The 25,152-nt window shown below is 38.7% G+C and overlaps 2 protein-coding genes and 1 non-coding gene across 5 annotated transcripts; 2 read left to right on the top strand and 1 right to left on the bottom strand.

The window, feature by feature from the left end:
* The first annotated feature begins 267 nt into the window (after positions 1-267).
* On the top strand, positions 268-10,964 carry LOC120557121. Of its 2 annotated transcripts, none has more exons than XM_039797155.1 (10): positions 268-584; positions 1,482-1,778; positions 3,267-3,566; positions 4,688-4,798; positions 4,898-4,951; positions 5,238-5,270; positions 5,383-5,421; positions 5,518-5,550; positions 5,762-5,809; positions 10,778-10,964. In XM_039797155.1, exons 1-10 carry the CDS (start codon positions 497-499, stop codon positions 10,840-10,842), a joined length of 1,068 nt encoding a protein of 355 aa, XP_039653089.1. In that variant the 5' UTR covers positions 268-496; the 3' UTR covers positions 10,843-10,964. The 2 variants fall into 2 exon arrangements, with proteins under 2 accessions (XP_039653089.1, XP_039653095.1); XM_039797161.1 differs by having other exon boundaries at positions 271-584; positions 1,610-1,778.
* A 1,029-nt stretch (positions 10,965-11,993) lies between these two features.
* On the bottom strand, positions 11,994-23,170 carry fam114a1 (family with sequence similarity 114 member A1). 2 transcript variants are annotated; one of them, XM_039797142.1, is made up of 13 exons: positions 22,972-23,170; positions 21,106-21,435; positions 19,997-20,081; positions 19,655-19,884; positions 18,641-18,775; positions 18,275-18,427; positions 17,992-18,199; positions 16,876-16,961; positions 15,461-15,670; positions 15,153-15,292; positions 14,822-14,895; positions 13,568-13,620; positions 11,994-13,346 (listed from the first exon to the last, which is right to left on the bottom strand). In XM_039797142.1, exons 2-13 carry the CDS (start codon positions 21,427-21,429, stop codon positions 13,221-13,223), a joined length of 1,824 nt encoding a protein of 607 aa, XP_039653076.1. In that variant the 5' UTR covers positions 21,430-21,435; positions 22,972-23,170; the 3' UTR covers positions 11,994-13,220. The 2 variants fall into 2 exon arrangements, with proteins under 2 accessions (XP_039653076.1, XP_039653082.1); XM_039797148.1 differs by having other exon boundaries at positions 18,031-18,199; positions 22,972-23,160.
* Positions 23,171-23,691: 521 nt separating this feature from the next.
* Positions 23,692-23,763, top strand: trnap-agg. The gene has a single exon. It is a non-coding gene; the product is annotated as a tRNA-Pro (tRNA).
* Positions 23,764-25,152: the final 1,389 nt, after the last annotated feature.

Raw genomic sequence — 25,152 nt, 5'->3', positions numbered from 1 at the left:
TTTTTCATGTAGAGGTATAAAGAAATATCTCTTTGTTTCTTTCTCTGCTTTACACAAACATGTTTAAACCATAAGCTCATATATCTTTAAAGATATACAGCACACATATACAAAACATGACTGGTCATCTTTCTATCATCCACACAACATTTCTACTTACATTCTTCTGATAGAAACTCTTTGTTGTTTCTGCAGCTCTCCATGTCTCACTCTTTCTGAGAAAATGACAGGAAGTGTAATAGGAAGTGAAGTATTGTGTACATGTGTCTTGCTGCATTGTCGCCTGCCTCTGCTAGAATTATAAGTAATATCGAATCAGGCTTCTTAGACTCTACCAAAGGCTTCTCTGGTGTAGGGTGTGAATGAATGTTTGTTCTAAATTCTAGAAAGGGAAGCAGATACCACAGGCTACAAGTCATGCCTGTGTTGGCGTGAAGAAGTGTGTGTGTGTGTGTATGAGTGTCTGTATGTGTGTGGCAGATCTTATGGTGCAACCATGACAAGAGCAGCACTGACTAAACTCCTCATCCTCGTGATCCTCGCCTTCATCATCTGCCTCCCAGAATTCTTCACATTGTACAGAGGTGGGTCATTCAAAACAACTTCAGATCGAGGTTTATCCCTCTATCCTCTGTCTGTGTGTGTGCGTGTGTGCCTGTGTGTGACTATATGCTTGCATGCGTTTTTACAAATGCTTCCGTATTAGTTCACAACCATTTTAAACATTAAAAAGGAAGACGTGTTTGCTTTAGCTTAGTTTTCCTTGACATTTTGTTCAAACTTTATGTCAAATGCCTACCTTTAAAAAGAAGTAAACTTTTTGTTGAGGCACGTTGTCGTGTTTCTTCCTCTTAATGTGGTCGTCTTTTTTTTCCTTTCTTTCTGAGCTAAATATCACTCCCAAATATAGCTCCATACAACACTGACTGACAGCCGCTTTGAAAATGTTTCAGTATTCTGTTGCCTTGAAAAGCTTCTTTTCTTTTGGAAAGCAGCTTGCTTTAGCCTTTGTACTTGTCCACGTGTTTGCCTTCAATGGTTTTGCTTTTTGTCTGTGCCTCCTCTCGTGTCTGTCTTTGTGTGTCAGATATAAACTGGAGGCAATAGCTTACACTTTGAGATCTTGCTCTGATTTCTGAATTGAGAGAAGCATTTTTTCTAATTTAATGCATCATTTCGACTGCATGGTTCGGCTCGACTCGGCTCACTTTTGGTACCAAGGGTGTAGATAGTACCCCCTCAGTGTAGGCGGGACTCTCACAGCTGAACGCCATAGTGACGCTGTGTGAAACTGCCGCAACATAATCTTCAACGCGGCACTTGCTGGATCCCTTAATCCGTAACTCGTTTGGAACCTTGACCAAGCTGGTACCAAAAAAAGTAAAAGGTACTATTCAGAAAAAAAGTGCCATGCCGTGTAGTGGAAATGGGGCATAAGCCTTCTCCCGCTGAGAAATCGTTCTGAATTTTCTGTTTTTCAGTATCAAAAGTGAACTTCCTTTGCCTGTCCTACCGACCCTGTGAGCAAGATAATCCGATTAAGGAGGGGGAAAATGGGAAGATTGGGGATGCTGAAATTAGGAGAAAGAATATGTGTGACCCTTCACAGACTCCAGAAAGTGAAAAGTGGGAGCAGGACTGCATGGAGGAGCATCAAAGCAACACGACAGATCCTGAGTTAGACTCCAGCAGAGGAGGCGAAGACCCAGAAAAGAGCTGGTTCATGTGTAAAACAGATGTGAACATAGCAGAATTACAAAGCAACACCTCATCTTCAGGTATACAGTTTTTAAAGATAAGCTTTTATTGTTTGTACTTTTGTCCAGACTGAAATATTTCAACGATGATTGCAATTAAATTTTATACAGACATTTATAGTCCCCAGACTATGAATCCTACTGACTTTGGTGATCCTGTCACTTTTCCTTTAGCTTCACTATGAGGTTGATATTTCTGTTTTAGTTAAATATGTCTAGCTCCATTTAATAATCTCCCAGTTAAACTTTGATTCATAACAACATTTTAATCTGATAGTCTTACAGTTCTGAATCAGGGTTTTTATTATTTGGAGTAAGAAGTTGGTTAGGGTTACAGTAGGCTACATCTGTTAATTTAACGTCAGATAAATTAAATTTTACCCTAACATTTCATATATTATGCTACTTAATCTCACTTTCAGGTTGTAGGTTGTGAACATTAATCAGGATACCACTGAAAACTGTGTTTTTTGTTTTGTCAGCTAACAAAAGGTGTTTAGACATCTTTGAGTTGTAGTTATTTTTGTTTAGTTATTTGCAAATGTTAAAAGATAAACCCACAGTAATAAGAAATGGATTCAATACTGGATTTGAACTCGAAAAAAGCTACCGAACCCCAGCCTCAGTGTTTTTAGCTAATGTTAGCATGTTAACACACTAAACTAAGATGGTGAACATGGTTAATAACATACCTTATTGTCACTGTGAGCATGTTAGCATGCTGACGTTAGCATTTAGCTTTCAGCCAACCTGATCTCACAGAATTCCGTGAAATGAACACTGCCCCTTAACTCAAAATCTGTGGCAGTTTCACGGAATCACAAAAGATTCCGTGATAGACCCACAGAAGAATTCTGTGAAATGGACACGGCCCATGGGTTTAGGAAAAGAAGAACGGGATGGTTGGGTTCAGGAAAACAATAAACGGTTGGGTTTAGGAAAACAATAACGGGACGCGGGACAACAACGGGACGGTTGGGTTTAGAAAAAGAAGAACGGGACGATTACAGTTGGGTTTAGGAAACGTGACACGTGGGACACGATCCCCGGTCTCCTGGGCGCAAGTCCTGTGTTTGACCCATCCACCACCCCAACCAACCTCACTATGCAGATTTTCAGGCTTTCATACTACTCACTACCGTAGTCGCTCCTAATGCTACGTCATCTTCTCATTGACTTTACATTGGCATTGTTTTCCATAGGAACTTTCACACGGAATTTTCGCACATTCCGTGCCACCACCACGTAATGCGGTGTTAACGTGATCATTTTACGGAATTCTGTGAGACCAGGCTGTTTCAGCACTACTGTGCCTAAGTACAGGCTCACAGTGCCTCTATGACTGCTTAAAACCGCGACATTATCATGATAATTGATAATAATCTACAGTCAAGGGTGCACTTGCTAGATTTCTGGGCTTTGGACCTTCAACTACATTGCACAGTTTTCTAAAGCAAATGTACGTAGCATGGCTGTAATCTATGCATTCATCTATTTATCCATTCACAGTTCTAAAAGTACATTTCGAGGTGTCGGTGGAGCTTCAACTTAGAGATGCAGAGACCCTGAGTCTCACCTTGTACGGCAGCAGTAATCACAGCTCCTTACACCTCCACTCACCTGAGGAGGAGAAGGAGGAGGAGGAGGAGGAGGATGACGAAGGACAGAGGAAGGCCTTTTACTGCTGTCTGCCTGTCCTGCCCACCTCAGAATCAGCCAATCAAAGCCGCTGTCTCCTTTGGCTCGCCAATCAAACACTTTTGACTGAAACAGCAAAGAAAAAGCTGCCATGGAAACGGACACAGAAAGGTTGGTGTCAGGATGAGAACGCTTGTTCCCTGTGTGGTCAGTGGGGCTTTACTCCAAGATTGGAGGGGAGAGGAAAGAAATTGGTCAATCAGTTTTCATTTTAGATTAAATTGATTCAATGTCATTCTACCCATCTTTTCTCTCAGTCCACAGTGGAGTCATTTTTTTCAATAGAGCAAATTTCCTTCTTCTCTTGACTTCAATCTCAGCTCTGTGACTTTGTTTCCCTTCCTCTCTCTGTACTGTATGATCCGAGAGTTACAGTACATCTTAATCTACTGTATCTCCAAGGCTGTATTGATTCTGGCTTGCTCTCTTTCTATTCATCTCTCCAACACTCCCCCAAGCTTAAAGCTATGACTAAGTCATATTTTCCATGTGTCTGTTGTGTGCTGGATATCCATCTCACTTAATTTTTTCCACAAAACTTTTCCATACTCTCCCTTTCTGTTTCCTTTCTGCTTGTATTTGTTGTTGTATCTTCTGCTATTATTTCTTAATTTCTGTCTCTGGCATATTACTCTGAATAGATTTATTTCTTCTGTTTATTTTCTCTCTTGCACACCAATTACATCTGTCACTCAGGAGAGAACAAGGCAACCAGAGAAAGCACCCAAATGCAGACAATCAGGCAGACAGGAACAGTTCAGGGATTTATTGATAAAATGAAGGCACATATAGTAAGCTTACATGCAGGCAGATTTTAGGATTAATGGTTCAAGTTCAGATGGCAGGTAAGCAAGGCACAAAGCAACATTGACAATCTGGGAAAAAGGGATGCTACTGTATGTACTAACAGGGTTGTGGAAAAGGCACTGTAAGTCTTAAAAGGATAGTTCAGATTTTTTTAAAGTGTGGTTGTATGAGGTACTTATCCATAGTCAGTGTGTATTACCTACAGTAAAGGGTTAGGAACTAACAAATCTAATTCTTAAGCTTTGAACTCTGGATAATTGTGCTGGACATATTTACGGTTTTTCAACATTGCAGACTAAAATAGTAATTGTTTAATCAAAGAAATAGTTGACAGATTAATCAATAAAGAAAATAGTTGTTGCAGGCCTGGACCTTTTCGGTTTCCCTTAATTTGCCCCCTGTTGGATTCCCTCTCTGTCCTCCAGATGAGTGGCAGTGTGTGTTCAGGGTGCTCTGGCTGGCTCTGCTGTGTGTAGTGATGCTGACTATTTTCACAACTGTGTTTGGACAAATCTACTGGAAGAGACGCTCATGCAGTAAGACACACCACACACACACACACACACACACACACACACACACAGACACACACTAGTTTTTGAAGTTGACCTGAAAATATTTCTTATTTTTCTCAGAAAATCCTAAGGTGCACCCTGTTGGTTACGACATCACTGGACAGCAGTTGAACGGTGAATGTGGATTTTTTTTGTTTTTCTTAAATACAACTTTCTACTCTAATTGTCTACTTAATCTTAGTGCCTGTGGTTAAAAGTTTATCCAACAGTTAAAAGGAAATGTTGTAATATTCAATTCAAAATTTGGAGTTGTTCCTACACATAAACAATCCAATCCATTCACACACATCAAATTAAGCAAATCAGAATAATAAAATAAATAGTCAATACACCTCTCTATGAAATTAGTAATAATAAATATGCCTGATATACTGTGTGTTTCTAATGTTCTTTCAACTAGATGGTGAGCACACCGAGATCATTATTCCCAAAGGTAAATGATTTTGGTAAATTACACAGTCCATAAACTACAAAAGGTCTGAATCCTTATTTTAAGGATGATTTTAATTTAATTTAAATACTAATGACCTCTCATTGTTCAACAGGGATGATCCTTCACTCTTATGGGTCCCGACCTAAATCAGGTCAGTTCTTAAATACATACTGGTTTGGATAAAAAATAATTTCATTAATGTGTTGTTTCAGTCCTTTTAAGACAACTTTTCTTTTTTAATGGACAGGACTGACACCCATTCAAGAAGTTGACGCTCAAGGTAGGAAATTGTACACACACACACACACACACACACACACACACACACACACACACACACACACACACACACACACACACACACACACACACACACACACACACACACACACACACACACACACACACACACACACACACACACACACACACACACACACACACACAATCTGTGACTTTGTGTGTTAATTGTCTTCACATGCATTTCTCAGATGAAATAGAAACTCTGCTGGATGGAAATGTCGACCACTGCTATACAGGTAAACCTGCAAACTGAAAAAATGCTACTTTTAGTATTTATTTTTGTTCCTCATTTCTTTCCATTGAGGACCATTCTGAGAAAGTACTTAGATATTTTACTTAAGTAAAAGTAGCAATAGTAGAAATAAATTTTGTTGTTTTTCAACCTGGATTTGAATCCTATTTCCTCATGCATTTGTGTCTAATAGACTGATGTGACCAAAAATCTTTGAAATTGGTCCAATACTGAGCGAGAATGCAGTAACTGGCCAGAGCAAACTGAGCTGCAATGCAACCTAATGGTGCAATTGTGCACCCTCGTTATTTGTCCTCTCAGTGGTAAGTTTTTACCATTGACAGGATTAGATTGTCATTAAAAGTGTCTGACAACATTATCAATCTCAGGAGGTGACTTCTTGTCTGAAGACAGCGTTGTGGAGTACAACGAATCGAGAAAAAGACGTTCCAGGAGTTTGTTGTTTTGGAGTTTTCCCCCCTCTAATCAACAGGGCTGTGAGACATGAGCAAATACGAACCATTGTTTTTATTGAAAACCTTTTAGATCTGAGCTCCACCCAGCTCCGGTCAACCAAGGTATGCCTCAAGGCTCTGTGCTTGGACCCATCCTATTCACCATGTACATGCTTCCCCTTGGTCAGATTATCAACATGGTCAACATGATCTCAGTTTCCACTCATATGCCAATGAAACACAGCTCTATATCAGCACCAAACCATCCACTCATCCTGGATGTTGATAGGTGCCCAATCTGCCCATCCTCTGAGGTCTGCAATCTTGGTGTAATCCTGGACTCCACCCTCTCTTTCCAGACTCACATCAAATCAATTTCCAAATCCGGCTTTTTTCACCTCAAAAACATCTCCAGACTCCGGCCATCACTCTCTGACTCTGCGGCAGAAACCCTCATTCATGCTTTCATAACCTCCTGTTTGGACTACTGCAATGGAGCCCTGTCTAGGGTCCCCAGCATAACCCTGGACAGCCTCAAGTATGTCCAAAACTCTGCCGCCAGGGTCCTTACCCACACCAAGACCTGGCAGCACATCATCCCAACCCTCATCCACCTTCACTGGCTCCCAAGTCCCACATCAAATATAAAATCCTACAAATACCTCCATACCCTGGCCCCACTGTACCTCTACGATCTCCAGCCATACGACCCAGCCCAAAACCTGTGGTCCTGAGACGCTGGCCTGCTCTCCATTACTCACACCAGACTCTGTAACTTCGGAGACAGAGCCTTCAGTGTTGCAGCCCCATCCTTAAACACCACCTGTTTACCACAGCCGGCTCCTTGTACTCCACACCGCTGTCTTCGGACAAGAAATCACCTCCTGAGATTGATAATGTTGTCAGACACTTTTATTACCAATCTGAGCTTGTCAGTGGCAAAAACAATTACTTTTAGTGGACAAAAATCAAGTGTGCAGAATTGCCCCATCAGGTTGCATTGCAGCTCGGTTTGCGGCGCCGGCCAGTCTATCAGTCTATTAGACACAAATGCATTGGGAAATGGGGTACAGGTTGAAGAAAACAAAAAATGGAAAGAGTACTAGAATATTATACTTAAGTAAAAGTACTATTACTTTATAGAAATTGTACTCAAGTAAAGGTAAAATGCTTTAAAAAAAAAAGTGCTTGGATAAAGTAAAAGTTACTGCGTTAGCCTAATCTTTAAAAAGGGTAGAAGAAACAGTGTTCAGTGATGCTATATGACACTACTGTTAAAGTAAACATCACCTTTAGACTACAAAATAAATACCGTGGTAAAGTTGGTTTTATATTGGACGTTGGATATTCGACACATTCGAAAAATCTATTATGCAGCTTAAGCTTTCAACCTATTCATGTCAAACCACTTGTGATGAACTCAGCTAACCACCCTACACATTGCACAAAGCTTATTTTTTTCAAAAAACCCATCCTTTAATTTTTTAAATATTTGTTTATGTAAAAGAATGCTTTAAATCTATTATGCGGCCTGTCCTTTTGACCTATTCAGGTCAAACCACTTGTGATGAACTCAGCTAACCACCCTATACATTGCACAAAGCTTATTTTTAAAAAAAAACATCCTTTAATTTTCTTTATATTTTTTTATGTAAAAAAATGCTTTAAGTCTATTATGCGGCCTGTCCTTTTGACCTATTCAGGTCAAACCACTTGTGATGAACTCAGCTAAGTCCCCTACACATTGCACAAAGCTTCTTTTTTTAAAAAACCCATCCTTTAATTTTTTTAATATTTTTTAATGTAAATAAATGCCAGAAATCTATTATGCGGCCTGACCTTTTGACCTATTCAGGTCAAACCACTTGTGATGAACTCAGCTAAGTCCCCTACACATTGCACAAAGCTTATTTTTAAAAAAGAAACATCCTTTAATTTTTTTATATTTTTTTGTAATAAAAATGCTTTAAATCTATTATGCGCCCTGTCCTTTTGACTTATTCAGGTCAAACCACTTGTGATGAACTCAGCTAACACCACCACATTGCACAAAGCTTTTTTTCAAAAACCCATCCTTTAATTTTCTTAATATTTTTTAATATTAAAAACGTCATAAATTTATTAGTTCGACTCTTTTGACCTATTCAGTCAATGCACTTGTGATGACCTCAACTGCCCCTACATTATTGCACAAAAGCTTATTTAAAAAAAAAATCCTTTAATTTTTTTATGTAAAAAAATGCTTTCAATCTGTTATTGGCGTGACCTTTTGACTTATTCAGGTCAAACCACTTGTGATGAACTCAGCTAACCAACCTACACATTGCACAAAGCTTCTTTTTCAAAAACCCATCCTTTAATTTTCTTAATATTTTTTAATATTAAAAATTCATAATTCATATGTTTCGACCTTTTGACCTATTCAGGTCAAACCACTTTTGATGAACTCAGCTAACCACCCTACACATTGCACAAAGCTTATTTAAAAATTTTTTTTTTAGATTTTAAAGCATTTTTTACATAAAAAATATAAAAAAAATTAAAGGATGTTTCTTTTTAAAAAATAAGCTTTGTGCAATGTGTAGGGGACTTAGCTGAGTTCATCACAAAGTGGTTTGACCTGAATAGGTCAAAAGGTCAGGCCGCATAATAGATTCAAAGCATTTATTTACATAAAAAAATATTTAAAAAATTAAATTTGGGGTTTTTTGAAAAACGAAGCTTTGTGCAATGTGTAGGGTGGTTAGCTGAGTTCATCACAAGTGGTTTGACCTGAATAGGTCAAAAGGTCAGGCCACATAACAGATTTAAAGCATTTTTTTACATAAAAAAATTAAAGGATGTTTTTTTTTAAAAAAGAAGCTTTGTGCAATGTGTAGGGGGTTAGTTGAGTTCATCACAAGTGGTTTGACGTGAATAGGTCAAAAGGTCGGGCCACATAATAGATTTATGACATTTTTAATATTAAAAAATATTAAGAAAATTAAAGGATGGGTTTTTGAAAAAGAAGCTTTGTGCAATGTGGGTGGTTAGCTGAGTTCATCACAAGTGGTTTGACCTGAATAGGTCAAAAGGACAGGCCGCGATAATAGATTTAAAGCATTTTTTACATAAAAAATATAAAAAAATTAAAGGATGTTTCTTTTAAAAAATAAGCTTTGTGCAATGTGTAGGGGACTTAGCTGAGTTCATCACAAGTGGTTTGACCTGAATAGGTCAAAAGGTCAGGCCGCATAATAGATTCAAAGCATTTATTTACATAAAGAAATATAAAAAAAATTAAATTTGGGGTTTTTTGAAAAACGAAGCTTTGTGCAATGTGTAGGGTGGTTAGCTGAGTTCATCACAAGTGGTTTGACATGAATAGGTTGAAAGGGCAAGCTGCATAATAGATTTTTCGAATGTGTCGCATATCCAACGTCCAATATAAAACCAACTTTACCACGGTAAAATAAATTACCAACGTACTAGTACAACGTACATCACACCACATTTCCTTTTCAACAGATTGGCATTTGCAGCCTGTGCATATAACTGATTTATCAATTATAAATATACAATCAACTTCATCTGCAACGCCTTACTAGAATCAACCAGACAAGAAACACAAATGACAGACAAAAAATTATAAGAAATATAGACACCACGGCGGGTGCAACAAGCATTACTAAGCCACATGAATGAAACAGCCTGACACTTCTTATATAATCAACAGTGGATAAAAACATCACCAAACACAGAGATGTATAAATATATACTCCAATATAAACTCCACAGCGGCTGCAGCCACAAACACACATATCAAAGCAAAAAGAGAACTGCACAGTTTTTATACACTACACGCACACAATGCTACATTGCTAGCAGGTAGCTAGGCAATGCAGTGCAGCACCTGTTTACGTCCTCCTCTGTAGAGTTAAAATAATACATTTGTTGTTGTACTCACCTGTCTGAACTCAGTCTGCCAGATTTGTGCTCTGGAAAGTCATCCTCATTCTGCTCCAGGTTCAAATGTTCTGCTCGTTCATTATCAGTGCATAAAATAACCAGTCCACTCTCTGCTCCAACTGGGCTCCTCAAATTCAAAGTCTTGAGCTGAATAACTCAAAAAGCTGAAAGTCCTCACCTACCTCACTAAAGTCAGTTGTTGATTGTATTTAATAAATCTGGATCTGCTAAGTAACCAGTAGCCTACTGTAACTAAAACTAAATAAATAAATGTAGGGGAGTAGAAGTATAAAGTAGCAGAAAACGAAATTACAAGTAGGCTACAGTACTTAAGTAAATGTAGCCTATACTTAGTTAATTTCCACTACTGATACTTTTAATACTGATTATGCTGTATCAGATCCAAGATTTACTGTAATTTAGTATTCAGTGTTAATATAATCAGCAGCCTAAATGAATTTCCTGTACATCAAATATGCCTCATGCTGAGTTAAGATCAACCTATCCTCTTTTCACTGTCATCTAACTCCAGTCTGTTTATTGTATTTTTGTCTGTTGTCTATCTTTAGCAAATCATCTGCATCATCGCATCCATCCCTCCACTTCCTCCCTCACAGAGGAACAGGCCTGGTGACAGAGGAGCAGCCAGAGGAGCAAACAAATGGACTTAAAAGAGCACTCGATAAAAATCAAAAATGACCGCTTCAATTACCAGCCACCTTTATGGTGAAAATAAAAACATCTGTGACACATGAAGATGGTTAAAACTTGTGTATTTTCGACATCTCATCCTCAAACAGTCTTAGGGCATTTTATTAGTAAACTGTCCAAACCTAAATCAATGACTTGCCTCCCAAAGATTTATCATTACAAATAACTGTATATCCTAAGGCAGAAGCAAGGTTGATAAACGGCCTTACCCCATCTGGATATAGCTGAAAGGAGCCAAAACATTATGGCAGATATTTTCTTTCCTTATTTTTTTTGTTGCATGGATCAGTGCATCTCTAAAAGGGAAGAAGCAGAAGTAAAGGAGGGGAAGGGAGTACTTTGTCTCTCCCAGAGATCAACTGGCTAGAAGCTAAGAGGCCATTGAACGCTGGATATTAAAAAACAGATGCTCAAGCACCTTAGGATTGCTGCAGAAAATCCACAGGTGGTTGGAGACAGGGACGGAGCCGGGGTGGGGATGGGGATGGGGATGGGGATGGGGGGTGTCTCCAGCCAACAAATTATTTTCAAAAGCCCCAAATCGTTTATTTTAAATAAATATAATTTAGTAAATGTTTTTTCGTTGGCCTAATAGTCAATTCAGAGTATTGAAGATTTACTTGGCATTGTTGGGGATTCTTAATTTGCAATTAGAGCAGCAAAATTATTATGGGATGGATTCAAATGTAGCAGATTTTTCAGCTAAACATTAATTCTGTGAACTACTCCAGCATAGTGTAACAAAAAATGTGTTATGCAACTTAAAAAAAAAAGTACAATAATTTTTTTCCTCTCTTTTGGGGCAGGAGTGAAAATGAGTCATCGTCAACATTTGTTGTGTTCTGGTTTCAGAATGATGTAGAAAGTTAACGAACAATTATACATAAACAATTGTAGGCTCCACAGGATGATTCTTTTCCTTGGCAACTATCACACTTTTTATCCAGATGTACAGATTTTTAGGCATTTTATTATCAAATGGGGGTTTATGCCCCCGGAAAAAAATTATTGTGTGGAAAATGTTTGAGATATATATTCCTCTGGTGAGCAAAAAGTTATCTAGAACCTGGCAAAAACAGTATTAATTAATTACTTTATTCTGGAGGGCAAGACTTCTTCAAGGTGTTCGGACTCCAACAGAGGGCATGCCATGCCATTTTGTTGACATTTTTGAGAATACTCTAATTTTCTTCTTCTTGCCAAGAGTTAGAGAGTAAGATCGATACCACCCTCATGTCTGTATGGTAAACATGTAGCTGACAAGCCAGCAGCCAGTTAGCTTAGCATTAGAACTGGAAACCGAGAAAACTGCTAGTCTGACTGTGCCCAAAGGTAACAGTACCTTTAAAGCTCACTAATCAATATACACGTTCGAAGCGGCTATAATCAATATATGACGATCATTTTGCTACCTTTGTACAGAGCCAGACTACCTAGTAACATGGGGAAACCCCATGTTACTAGTCTGTGTGCTAAGCAAAGCTAACCAGCTGCTGGCTGTAAGTTCATATTCATCATCAGATGGAGAGTGGTCTCAATTGTCTCATCTAACTCTCAGCACGAAAGTGAATAAGCAAATTTCCCAAAATGCTGAACTATACTTTTTAAATGTAGCAGCACAACAAAACATAATTAGAGATGATTCACCTACATTATATCTTCAATATACACAATAAGGGAGAAGTATAACTGAATATTTTGCAATTCAAAGTATGAAAATCAGATTTTTCTGTCAAATCAAACTGGATCCTTAAATATAAAGGTAGTATTACTTCACATAATTTAACATAAAAAATGTCACTAGTGTTAGTTAATGCACTTTCCGTTGAAATAACAAAGGACCATAAGAGTGCAAAGAAAGCTTAATATACATTAATAGAGAGTCACTTCAACACAGTCAGTCATTTTTGGTTCAACTTTTGGAGACGATAGAGAGACATCTTGGTTTTGTCAGATAGAATGAGTCACAGCTGAGCTCGAATTAGCTCTGAACAACATTTGGTTCCTCAAAGCAAAACATTAACTCAGTCAAAATAACATTCAGAGATACAATGTGGAAGATTCACACATACAACCTGCATGTGGGTAATTTCTACATGTATCTATTTGTTAAACGTTAAGATTATATTATGTATGTATAATACATCTTCTGCCTGTTGCTATGGCGTCCAATGTAGATTTAAGCATTTAATCTGGAATAATCCATTCTCTATAATTTTCTGTACAACAATAGATACATTAAGACAAGCAGGTGAGCAGGTAGCGTGTGAGTGTGTGAGTGTGTGTGTGTGTGTGTGTGTGTTAGTAATGTGTCTGTACTGCTGGTTCTGTGGTAGACCGACAGTGCTGGCTCTGGATGTGGGAGATCTGCAGGACGGGCAGCAGCAATTGCAATGCGTTCTCAATGTAGTTTGTACAGTTAGAGCCCTGCAGACAGGAGACCCATGAACATCATAAACATCATCATCATTTCCCATACAGACATAAAATGATTTAACCTTTTTAAAAATGGTTGTAGGGTACTACTACTGTTAATTGATTATAGTATAGAATGGATAGGTTGTAATGATGTCATAATTTACATGAGCATCCTAAATATATTGAACACTTTACTCAAGATCATCTGAATACAAATCTGTGCATCTCACCTCTAACAGCACATTATTTACCAGCGGATTCAACTCCTCTGCTTTCCTCTGACCCTGTGAGAGAGAGAGAGAGAGAGAGAGAGAGAGAGAGAGAGAGAGAGAGAGAGAGAGAGAGAGAGAGAGAGAGAGAGACAGGAAGCAGCAGTGAGCAAAGATGTGATATCAATCATGATACTCAGTGTACTGATTGAAAATCAGTGGTTTCGTAGGAACACATAAAAAACTACAAAGGAAAACATTTAAGGATACAACTGGCGATATTTTAAATTTGCCTTATTGTTGACAAATTCCAGGAAAAACTACTGACAAGTGTGATATACAGTAGCTTCTTCTTACGTTAGACCTCCATTATATTCCAAAAACACACCGTTTTGTTTCGTTTAGCGTGGCATTTTCCCTTATTACCATGGAAGAGTATGCTGTCGCTACTTCACCAGCCAACAATGTGTTCAAGTAACAGGATGAAATGTGAAAAACAACTTGGCAACACCAGCTGACTTACTGGAAGATTTTTTTGTTTTTGAACTACCACTGCGTTCTACAGTGTAAAAACACAGCCTTTATACTGTATAGGTACTTCACAAGAGGCCTGCATCTTTGTCAGTATAACGCAGATAGATGCTCTGATTCTAAATGATGCATTTCATTAGCGTCATCACCCTGAACATGTGCACTGTTGTTTATCTTTCCCACATACTGTAAATCTGTAAACACACTATTAATCAGTGGCTTAAATTAGCCACAAAAAATGCGCTATTTACTCCTGATTGGGTGATGTTTTCTAAAAGCTACAGTGCAGTGCAGCTACAGTAAATTAAACTTTTTTATTTGTGAGCCATTTTACATCTTCAGTAGGACCCAATGGGCTACAGGGATGAGGACTAAGACAGGGTGGGAAGTGGGAAAGTCTTGAGAGAAGGATTATTATGGGTGGTGATGGCGCAGTGGATACGATGTGTGCCTTTGGAGTGGGAGATCCGGGGTCAATTCCCACTGCGATATATCAACCAATGTGTCCCTAGTTGCTCCAGAGGCGTGTGACCTCTGACGTATATAGCAATTAAGTCGCTTTGGATAAAAGACATGTAATGTAATAATTACATTGTTGGACTTTTTATAGGAATTGTTGACAATAAGAAAAAATACACACACACACACACACACACACACACACACCCACACACACACACACACACACACACACACACACACACACACACACACACACACACACACACACAAACTCTCACCTACCCCCAACAAGAAGCAGTGTATCAGAGAACGTCTTGGCCAAACACTCCACCTCCTTACACATGGCACATGTCAACCTGGAATAAAAATATAAATTTTAGAAAACACACACACACACACACACACACACACACACACACACACACACACACACACACACACACACACACACACACACACACACACACACACACACACACACACACACACACACACACACACACACACACACACACACACACACACACACACACACACACACACACACACACACACACACACACACACACACACACACACCTGCTTGTCTTAATGTATCTATTGTTATACACACCTGGCGAGGAGGTGTGCCTGGTCTCTCGCTGGTTTCTCCAGGTCCTGGCCGTGGAGGATGAGCTCTGCCACCTTGTGGAGCTGCTCGATACTGCGAGCCGTCACTTCTGCCAGACTGCCGACTGATGACAGGTACACAGCCTGGAGAGAGGGAGATGAACGAACACGAACACACACACACACACACACACACACACACAATAAATGCATCAGCCTGTGACAGCATGTGGAGAGGATGGTTAAATTAAAAGAGAAGAACGGAAAAGTCTACAGTTGCTGATTTGTGTCATAACATTAACTTGACCTCACCTCTACAGATCTGGGGTCTTTCTCTTTCTCCTTTTCTTCCTCTTCTCCCTTCACCTCCTCTCCCTGCTCTCCATTTTTCTTTTTCTCCTCCATTTCCTTCTCTCCAGGTGAGGCCTCTCCTGCCGGCTGGTCCTGCGTTTCCCTGTCAACCGTCTCCGTAGTGACAGGCTGTTCCACCGAGCTCACCCAATCATGGGCCCTCATCCGAGCCTGGAGATGCATAATTACCACCCATCAGCTCTGCATGGTGAGAGATCGCCATCCTGATGTATGCTAATCAGATGCGTATACACGATTATATGCTAATGTAGGTTTTATATATGGGAATTTGAATATGCAGAAGGACTTCAAAGGTGATAACTTTGATATTACGTCTAAGACTGCAGCAGGAGAGAGTGGATATTAAAAATAACTGTGTGTGCGGGTGTGCGTGTGTGCCAAATATCTAATAATAAGGGGAGAAAAGTGTGGAAAATTCTTACAGTGATTTCAAGTTCAGGTTAGAATTACATTTTTTAATCAAGTCTGATTTCATTAATCCTCGAGTCTAAGTCCAAGTCATCAGTGTGCAAGTCCAAATTGAGTCACCAGTCCAGAGAATGGCGACTTGAGTCGGAGTCCAGGACTCGAGTACTCCATCACTGCCTTGAGCAAAGCACCTTACCCCCAATTGGTCAGGGTGCCTGTCCATCAGCATCCCTCTCACTCTGACATCTTTCCATTAATGCATGTGTAGAGGTCCTGTTTGAACATGTGTGTAGTCTCGCATTGCCAGACCTATCACAACAGCGCTGTGTCAGCGCTGGAGTAATGTGTGTGTAATGTGTAAAACCTTTTTTAATTACCCCTAGGGAATCAATTAAGAATGTCTTCTTCTTTTTCATTACGTTTTTATTTTGTGAGCTCATTGTGGTGGTCATTAGGATTGTGTGTATGTTTTAGATTTTTTTGTATATATGATGCTTAATATCAATGGTCAATACACATAAACTAGTATGTGCAATGCAAACAAATCACAATTTAAAATATAAAAAAAAAAAATGCTAATAAAGCATTTTCAGGTTTTATGAGGAAGGAAATGTACTCAACATATTTGTGAGGCCTTAAGGACACATACAATGTGTTTTATTTGTTTACAAGAAAACTCCACATACCCACCTGATTTGTCTAACTCAAACTGCTGAAGCCTCATTTTAACTTCACCTGAATTAGGACTAGGATGGATTTTGGTCACACTATTCATTCATAGCCACACTATGAAGGGATTACCTTCATGGCCAGTAGGCAGAAGAGAAATGATTAGAGCGAACAATAAATCTTTATATATGAGAATGTGAACCTGGTGAAGAAACTGACATGTTAAAGCCTGTTAAACCTCTGAGTTTCACTGCTGTCTGCATGCGTGTGTGACTCACCTTGTTGAGTTTGTCTGGCGTTGCAGCAATATGAAGCTCAAACAGCAGCTCAGTGAGAACGCTCACAAACTCCTCGCCATCGGCCGCTGGCAGAACGCAGACACACACACACACACACACACACACACACACACACACACACACACACACACACACACACACACACACACACACACACACACACACACACACACACACACACACACACACACACACACACACACACACACACACACACACACACACACACACACACACACACACACACACACACACACACACACACACAGTTTATGTTAAAGCCATAAATGCATTAAGTGTAAATTGAGAGCATATTTGTACCACCATGGGCAATTATTTCCCCCATGCCGAGATCATAAAGATAATATTGTTGTTTGCCTTCAGCACAACAGAGAGTTGATGCACTTCTAAATCTTGTTTTATGCACACATGCAGATTTATTGATGTCTGATAGTTTATGTTGGTTTTGGTTTGAATCTGTGATGTGTCAATGTGTCAGTGGCCCCTGAACACCAACACTGGATCAGAGGGCACCTGTCGCACAGTACAAGTTTACATATAGTCTTTAAAATGTCAAGTAACAGGTGGCTTGTGAGATATGATAAAACCAAAACTTGGCATCACATGGCATCCCCTCGACACTGAATTTCACTTTGGCAGAACATTTTCTTCTTTAAAACAGAGACAACCACAATAGATCAGGAATAACCATTCAACACCACTTCCCATAAGGTTTCAAGTTTTCCAGGCTTTTGCAAATAGCAAAACTAATTTGTGTATGTTGAATATGTTAGATTTGACAAGGACCTGCAGCCTGGAATGTAGAAAATATATAAAAAAAAACTCTTCATATGCTTTGGAAAATGGTCCGTAACAATAATATTACGTACATGCAAATTAGCGCTAATGAAAAGCCCTAACATGGAAAATTCAACCAGAGTGAAATATCAGTTCTGTTTCTGACGCTCTGATCTAATGTCAGGACTTATGCCAGAGTTCAAACTTGAAATGCAAATAAGGCCAACTGATCCTGGGTCAGTGCTCAGGGACCGCCAATAACTCCAGCAGGTCCGGCGGCTGGTTAGGGTCACTCACACAGGGGGGTAGAACAGTGTAATTGGGAACTAAGATCACCGTTATCCTTCGTCTGTCCTCCTCCTCCTTCTTCCTCCTCCTCCTTCTCTTTGTCTTTTTCCTCTTCCTCGCCTTCCTCTTGCTTGATGAAGATATTCTTAATGAAAATCAGCTCCTTCTTCACCTCTTCCTGCTCCTCTTCCACCAGGGAGGAGAGGAAGGCTTGGACCTAGGAACAGATATAGAGTATATGACTCTAAAAAGCCTAAAATAGTACTCTATATTCCTTACACTTGGGCCTTACCTTGGCCTCACTCTCATTGGACAGGATCTCCAGGGCCTCGAGGTGTGACAAGCCCTGGTAGTCGTCAAACAGAATACCGTAGTGAGCTGTGGGTGCACTGATTGGATGGTCGCCCAGACGGGCCCGCTCTTTCTCTTTGGCTTCCTTTAACATCTGAAGAAAAAATTAATAAATATATCACAGTGAAACCTTAATTTAACACAGATGCAGAGCTGAGAGCTCTAATTTTAAAGAAATAAAAATCACCAAATCATTCCATCCACGTAGACACACATACACAAGTTCTACATTATTAATCTGATAGGAGGAGACATATTGGTTTTCTGTGAGTGTCTGTATGTGAGCTTTGAGAATGTGTCTTCATGCCTGACTCAGCGATACAGTCTTCTGCATCAGGGTCTTGGTCTTTTTGAAACCCGGGTCACTCTCAGCAAGAACAGTCATGGTCTTCTTTCCAATAAACTCCAAGGCATCCAAACCTCCACTGATCACTGACTTACCCTAGAGAGACACCAGGAGACAAAGAGAGGAAGAAACAGAAATTGGAAATGATAAAAAAAGAGATACATTTTGACTTACTAGGTTAAAATGATTAGATACTGAAGCAAAATTATCTCATGAAATGATGTACTTATATTTATGAGATGCTCTCAAAATGTTGACTGACTATCTGACCTTTACTAACCATATTAAGTATGTTGGGTTGTTAGTAGCAACCCCTGTTGGCACAGTACCATTGCAAACGAGCATATTTTATCAACTCCCCATGTAAACCATGGAGGCCCATTCTTGATGGTAAAATTGAAAGAAAAATAAATTTTAAAACATAACCGACATACATCTTATCTCTGCTACCCATTCAAACTATGAAAGCACAAATTTACCACTATATTTTAAAGAAATTAGGAATGAAAATATAAATGTAAAAATTTTCACTAAGTCAAAATAATAAAACAGTAAGTCAGTACAAGAACAGTTTTGGACTTTATGTGTTTTATCCAATACTCCACTACAATATCCAATATTTTTACAATTTCTTTTTAGACCAATGCCACCTTTATTGTACAGTAAGCGTGTGTAGCTTGCTGCATAGCGATGATCCCACATGCATTATAAGGGCAGAAGAAGGCCAAGAAAAGAGGTGGCATATATCTTTTTTTACTTGCTAAACATTTGAATACGTAAGTCATAGATATGTATGTAACACAACTGTCACAATGCAAATCTGCATCAACTAACAATTTATTAAACCAAGCAGGTTGGCATTGGAAATCAGTGAGTTTATCTCAACTGTCACGATTTTGTAGCTTGTGTGTGTGTGTGTGTGTGTGTGTGTGTGTGTGTGTGTGTGTGTGTGTGTGTGTGTGTGTGTTCACTCACTGTGTTCTGCACAGCGTGTGTGATCGTAGAGAAGACTCCCCTGCCAGAGGCTGCAGCACTAACACTATGCTCCCCGGAGCTGGACAGCTCAGTCTCTCCACTTTCACCTCCTCCCTCTTTCTTCTCCTCCTCTGCTCCCTCCTCGTCTTCTTGTGCCTCCTCTCCTACTGAGGTCCTGTGGAGACGCAGAGCTTCTCCTGCCTTTGTTTTAACTGAGGTCAGGCTCTGACCTGCACACAGACACATAATAAGGTAAAGATTTAGGAAATCAGGGGGGGGAGAGTGTATAAAGCGGTAAAAACTAGAAAAAAAAGAATGAGGAAATAACAACAGCAGACATACCCATTGTGGAAGTGGCACTGCTCAGAAGAGATTTTCCCCATGAACTCCAACCTCCCCAACCTTTTTCTTTATCCTGAAGTGACCGCTTTACACACAAACAAATACATTACAGAAATAGTTAGAAAAACTCCAGCTGACATATTGTTTATTTTGATCCACAGTCCAAAATCTAAAGATACTTAAAGGTCCGGTGTGTAACACGTTTAGTTGTTCATCAAAATCTCTGTTTCCCGTTCACAAACTTGTCCTTTTTTATTCATATTTACCACCACCATCAATTCCAAGTATTCCTTTTGGCTTGAAATGTTACATTTGCATTCGCATGAATTGGGGTAGACCATTGGACCTTTAACTCTTACTATCACGAGACAAAGAAAAGCACCCAATCGCCACAACTGAAAAGTGAATGTATCTAGAGAGCACATTTGAAAAAACAGGTGTTGACCAAAGAACTTTACAGAGAAGATTTATAGCATTTTTGTTTGAATAATGTAATTATTATTAATAATTAGTAACAATTATTAAAAATGTTGCTGGTTGCATTTTTTTGCCGATTGACTAATTAATCCACTGATCATGTCAACTCTAAAATTAATAAAATCAAAGTCAAGTTATAATTAAATTAAGCTCAGCAGAATATGGACTAAAGGCCACACTGATAAATCGCCCAATATCGCTTGATATTAGGATATTGCAGACATGTTGGTATCAAGGACTATGTCAAGCGATCCGTAACAAGTAACTGCAGCACAGAAATGCCAAAGATGTGTTTGAGATTATTTAGGAACATCACCATCATATTGGCCTATACAGTGTCATCATTACAGTCTGTCCTCCAGAGAGCAGTGAAGAGTTCATTTTTGTTGGTAAAATGTCCTGCTCAACACATGGTATTGATACAATACTAAAAAAAAAAAAAAAAAAAAGCTAATTTAAGGGAGCCTTGTCAAATTGTTTTTGTTTATGTTATGTGTTAATGTGCAAAAAATGATATCAAACATTATATAATCATCAGATTTCTAAACTCTTAAACACTGAAATCAGTATTGGCCTTAAAAATCCAGACTGGCACATGTAGCACTGTATGTCAAGAAACTAAAACGACAAACCTCCACATCCTCCTCTGCAGCCTCTTCGTTTGGCTCCAGGCTTACTGGTTGGTCACATATGATCACCTGACCCTCAGGGGCAGGCTCTGGTTGGTCAGTTGGACACTCTGAAGCGCTAGTCATGGTGGTGGTGTCCTCTGTGGTCGTCTCCTCAGTGGTGGATTGTGGGAGATTGAAACTCTCAGGGATCAAAGGTGGCTGCAGAGGGCCTGATGGCAGTGCAAAGGCTGCTGGGACATCCTGACAGAGACCAGGGTCTGTGTGAGGGGGCTGGGTGGGTGAAGGGGTGATGTCAGCAGAGGGGTCTGCATCAGTCTGGGACATGGTGATCTGAAAGACAAGAAATCTTTGATTTTGGTGGTTTTAGTTGACAAAGTGCTGATCTGTGATTCTTTATTATTTTTTTGTATCCTGCAACCAAACAAAGCTTACATATAAAAACACATACGTACAAGATGTTTAGATTTTGGATAAGTAATCTCTGTCCATGCTGGTGGTGTAATGATGATTAAAGAGCACCTTGCATTATTATTTGACGGCTTTGTTAAATTTTAACAACAGAATTTAAATTAGTACCGCAAATGATACTTATATTCAGTATAAATTAACCCGCCAATATTGTCACAATTTCCCTAAGCCCAACATGTCTCCAAGTGCTTGTTCGACTATCACTCTAAAAACAGTTTTCTGTTTACAAACCGAGAAAACTAGCAGATTCTCACATTGGAGAAACCAGAACCTAGAGAATGTTTGACTTTTTTTTTCTTGATAATTGATTTTAATGGTTAATTTATTAACAAAAAATATTTCCGTCTATTGATCAATTGAATACTTGTCTAATCATTAGCTCTAATTTCAATTGCAAAGAGCCAGACTGATTAACCAAATTCTTGACTTTTAAACACAAATGTCATCCTTAGATACAAACGGCAAAACACTAAACCACATCCTAAAACACCTCATATGTTAGCACAAAGTTCAAATGCTCAAAACAAGCAGATCATTAAATCAATTCAACATGTACGCAAACATATCTTGTAATTTTAACAGCATTGACCATAACTGCAACATTAGGAGTAGAACATGGAAACATTTAGCAAAAGAATGAATGAATGTGATTTAGCTATGGATTTAGCAAATCATAGATTTTCGCAGTGGTTCAACACTACCATCTAGTGGTCACTTACTCTACGTGCATTGATATGATTACTGTCATTCCCATGTTTTCAAACACTGGGAAGTTTGTTTCCTAGGCACTAAAATGTCATTTAATATAATATTATCTCTCACAAGCTGTATGTGCAAGATGGTAAATAAACTGGATCAGACAACCAATATACATTTGTCCATAAAAAAAAAAAGACTAGGCCGCCTGGAAAATAGTAACAATAAGTATAGGGCCCACTGTAACACCATTTTCTTTTGATCTGGAGTAATAGGAATTTAAATGTAGTCCTATCCAACTGTACAGACAGTCTGTAGAGATCAAATTATAGCGTATAACTAATTAGGCTACTCAAACTTAGCCTATATCAAAACAATACTTTCACATTGATATGTCAAAGCCTGTTCTGCTTCTCTTTGACACTATTTTAACTCATTGTTACGCAATGACAACATACAGAACAATGTCAAGCAGACACTTAACAAAGACCACTGTTCTATTTGAAAGCGAATATGACAATTAGGCTATTATTCGCATGTTTATTGTCTTCTTAACGAATAATACAAACACATTTTCAACAGTAAAACAAAACATATTCGCCGGGTTTGTTGCCCGTTCGTTTCTTATGGTTCTTTCGGGCAAAGGGAAGTTATAATGCTCAAAGACAGTTCTGTTTTTGTGAAAGTGACAGTGCAGCTCACCCGTATAGTGCCACCAGCGGCTCCTCTTCCGCCCCGCCACGTCGGCAGGCCAGTAGATGACTGCACCGAAGAGTATCAGCAGACAAGACAGTTCACTGCCTCAGGTACAACTATTTTATGTCTACAGGTTTGGAACTCCCATCTCTCATAGCCACAACAAGAAACCATGTGTTTACAAATAGTTAACAACTACATGCAATTCAACTTACAAGTAGGCTAAGCCAGTGCATACACAAGCTAATTTAAGACAATGCTCCACAGAAACAGCCACTTGATAACCGTTGTTGTTGTTACATTCGGTGTCTTAGGTTTCGCAAACTGAAACAGGGTTGAAAATGGTCTTTAGGGCCTTTAATGAAATAAGTTTCCTATTTGACAATGTATTTACTACAACAACGGAAATTCATCCTGGTTGCTGCTGCTTTGCTAACGTGCTGCTGACGCTAACGGCTCGCGAAGGGACATTTCTTCACCATCCTAGGAAACGTTTTAAGCGAAGAGGGATGTGGACAGGCGTGAATCATCTCGCTTCGCCTGGATACTTCTATTTTAATAGGAAAAACATTTTTATTTTTTTTATTTTAATCTGTGTCACTGCATTTCGGGTCAGGAACGTAATAACAAGTCTTATTGTATATAATTATTGAAACAACTAAAAACACACAGGTCTCACGGAGTGTTAAAGTTGTATTAGCCTGAGTTCTGCCGCTTCTTCACGGCGGCTCGTTGGTCTAGGGGTATGATTCTCGCTTAGGGTGCGAGAGGTCCCGGGTTCAAATCCCGGACGAGCCCACATTTTTCTTGAAACATACACTGATGGGATAAGGCCTAGTCCATACGTTCATGGGTATTTTTTTTTATAAACGGAGTGTGTGTCTTTAAAATATGTGAAGTGTGTAAACTTCTATGACAATGGATCAGAACCTCCAGGTTCCGGAACAGCACATATCCTGAAGCTGTCTGCCTCCTTAAAACAACACACATTGCACTGCAGGCCTGTCAGCAGGTTAAATAATTGGGCAGATGTTTTTATTGTACTTGAAGCACTTTATCATTTGTTTAATGTTGCTGCTAAATTCCCTACAGGTGCTGGTGTTTTATTTATGGTGTGTTTTTATGTATTGGTTTTTATTTGATTTATGCCTTATGATTTTGTGATTATTTTGTTATTTTATGGGAATGGATATTACCCTTATATGTTTTATACTAAGTTCAATCTAGTATGTGCTTATGTGATTGGTTTCACTATTTTTGTCTTTTTATGTCTTTGTGAGCTCACTAAGACACAGTCCAATCAATCATGTTGGAATGGTAATAAAGTATCTTGAATCTAATCTGAATCTTTAATCACAATACCATATATTATTGACATTATATTATTAGCTTTTATTTGCTCTTATAGGGCAAAGACTCAAATAAGGTGATTTGCATCGCAACTCTTTGGCCTTGCTCGGGACACTTTTGTCCTCGGACATCAGAGCAACTTTTTTAAAGTCAAGGGTTAAAATAACTGAAGTTTACATAAACTAGTAGTCAGTGCAAAGCCCAAAGACATTTTACTTATAATGATATGAAAATGAGAAAGTATTCAAATTTGAGAAGCTATACCAGGAAATCTTTGGCATTTTTGCTTGATAAATCACCTAAATAATTATTAAAAAAAACTTCTGTTGATGAACTAATCTACTAACACCTATGTTAACAGTTTCAGCAAACACACATACAAAATTTAAGACACAGCACTCCAGCAAATATTATCAATAGGTTTATTGAGTGGTATGAATATTCTGTCTTAAAATAAATGCAAAATTGCAGATAGACCTGTACAGTTATATATTCACAGTTTAATATTTTCCCTTTGAATTGCCAACATTTAGATTGAAAAGAGATAGGGTTTATTATAGACAGAACATTATAGAAATGTATAATATCCATTATTATGAGAGTATCAAAATCATGCTTAATAAAAACCTTTAATTGCCCTTTCAGTCTAATAATCAATTATAAAATATATATATATATATTACATTACAACTTATATTTGCAGAAATACGAAAACATGTACAAGCAAAGATCGCAAAAAATATCCAGGTTGCAAAATGCAGATCAGTTGAGCCGCTACATTCGGGGTGTGTTTGTTTGTTTGTTTGTTTGTGTTTGTGTTTGTGTTTGTGTGTGTGT

The sequence above is a fragment of the Perca fluviatilis genome, chromosome 1, assembly GCF_010015445.1.
Source record: "Perca fluviatilis chromosome 1, GENO_Pfluv_1.0, whole genome shotgun sequence".
Classification (NCBI taxonomy): domain Eukaryota; kingdom Metazoa; phylum Chordata; class Actinopteri; order Perciformes; family Percidae; genus Perca; species Perca fluviatilis.
The sequence above is the reverse complement of the archived record's forward strand: the minus strand, read 5'-3'. Positions and strand labels throughout refer to the sequence as shown.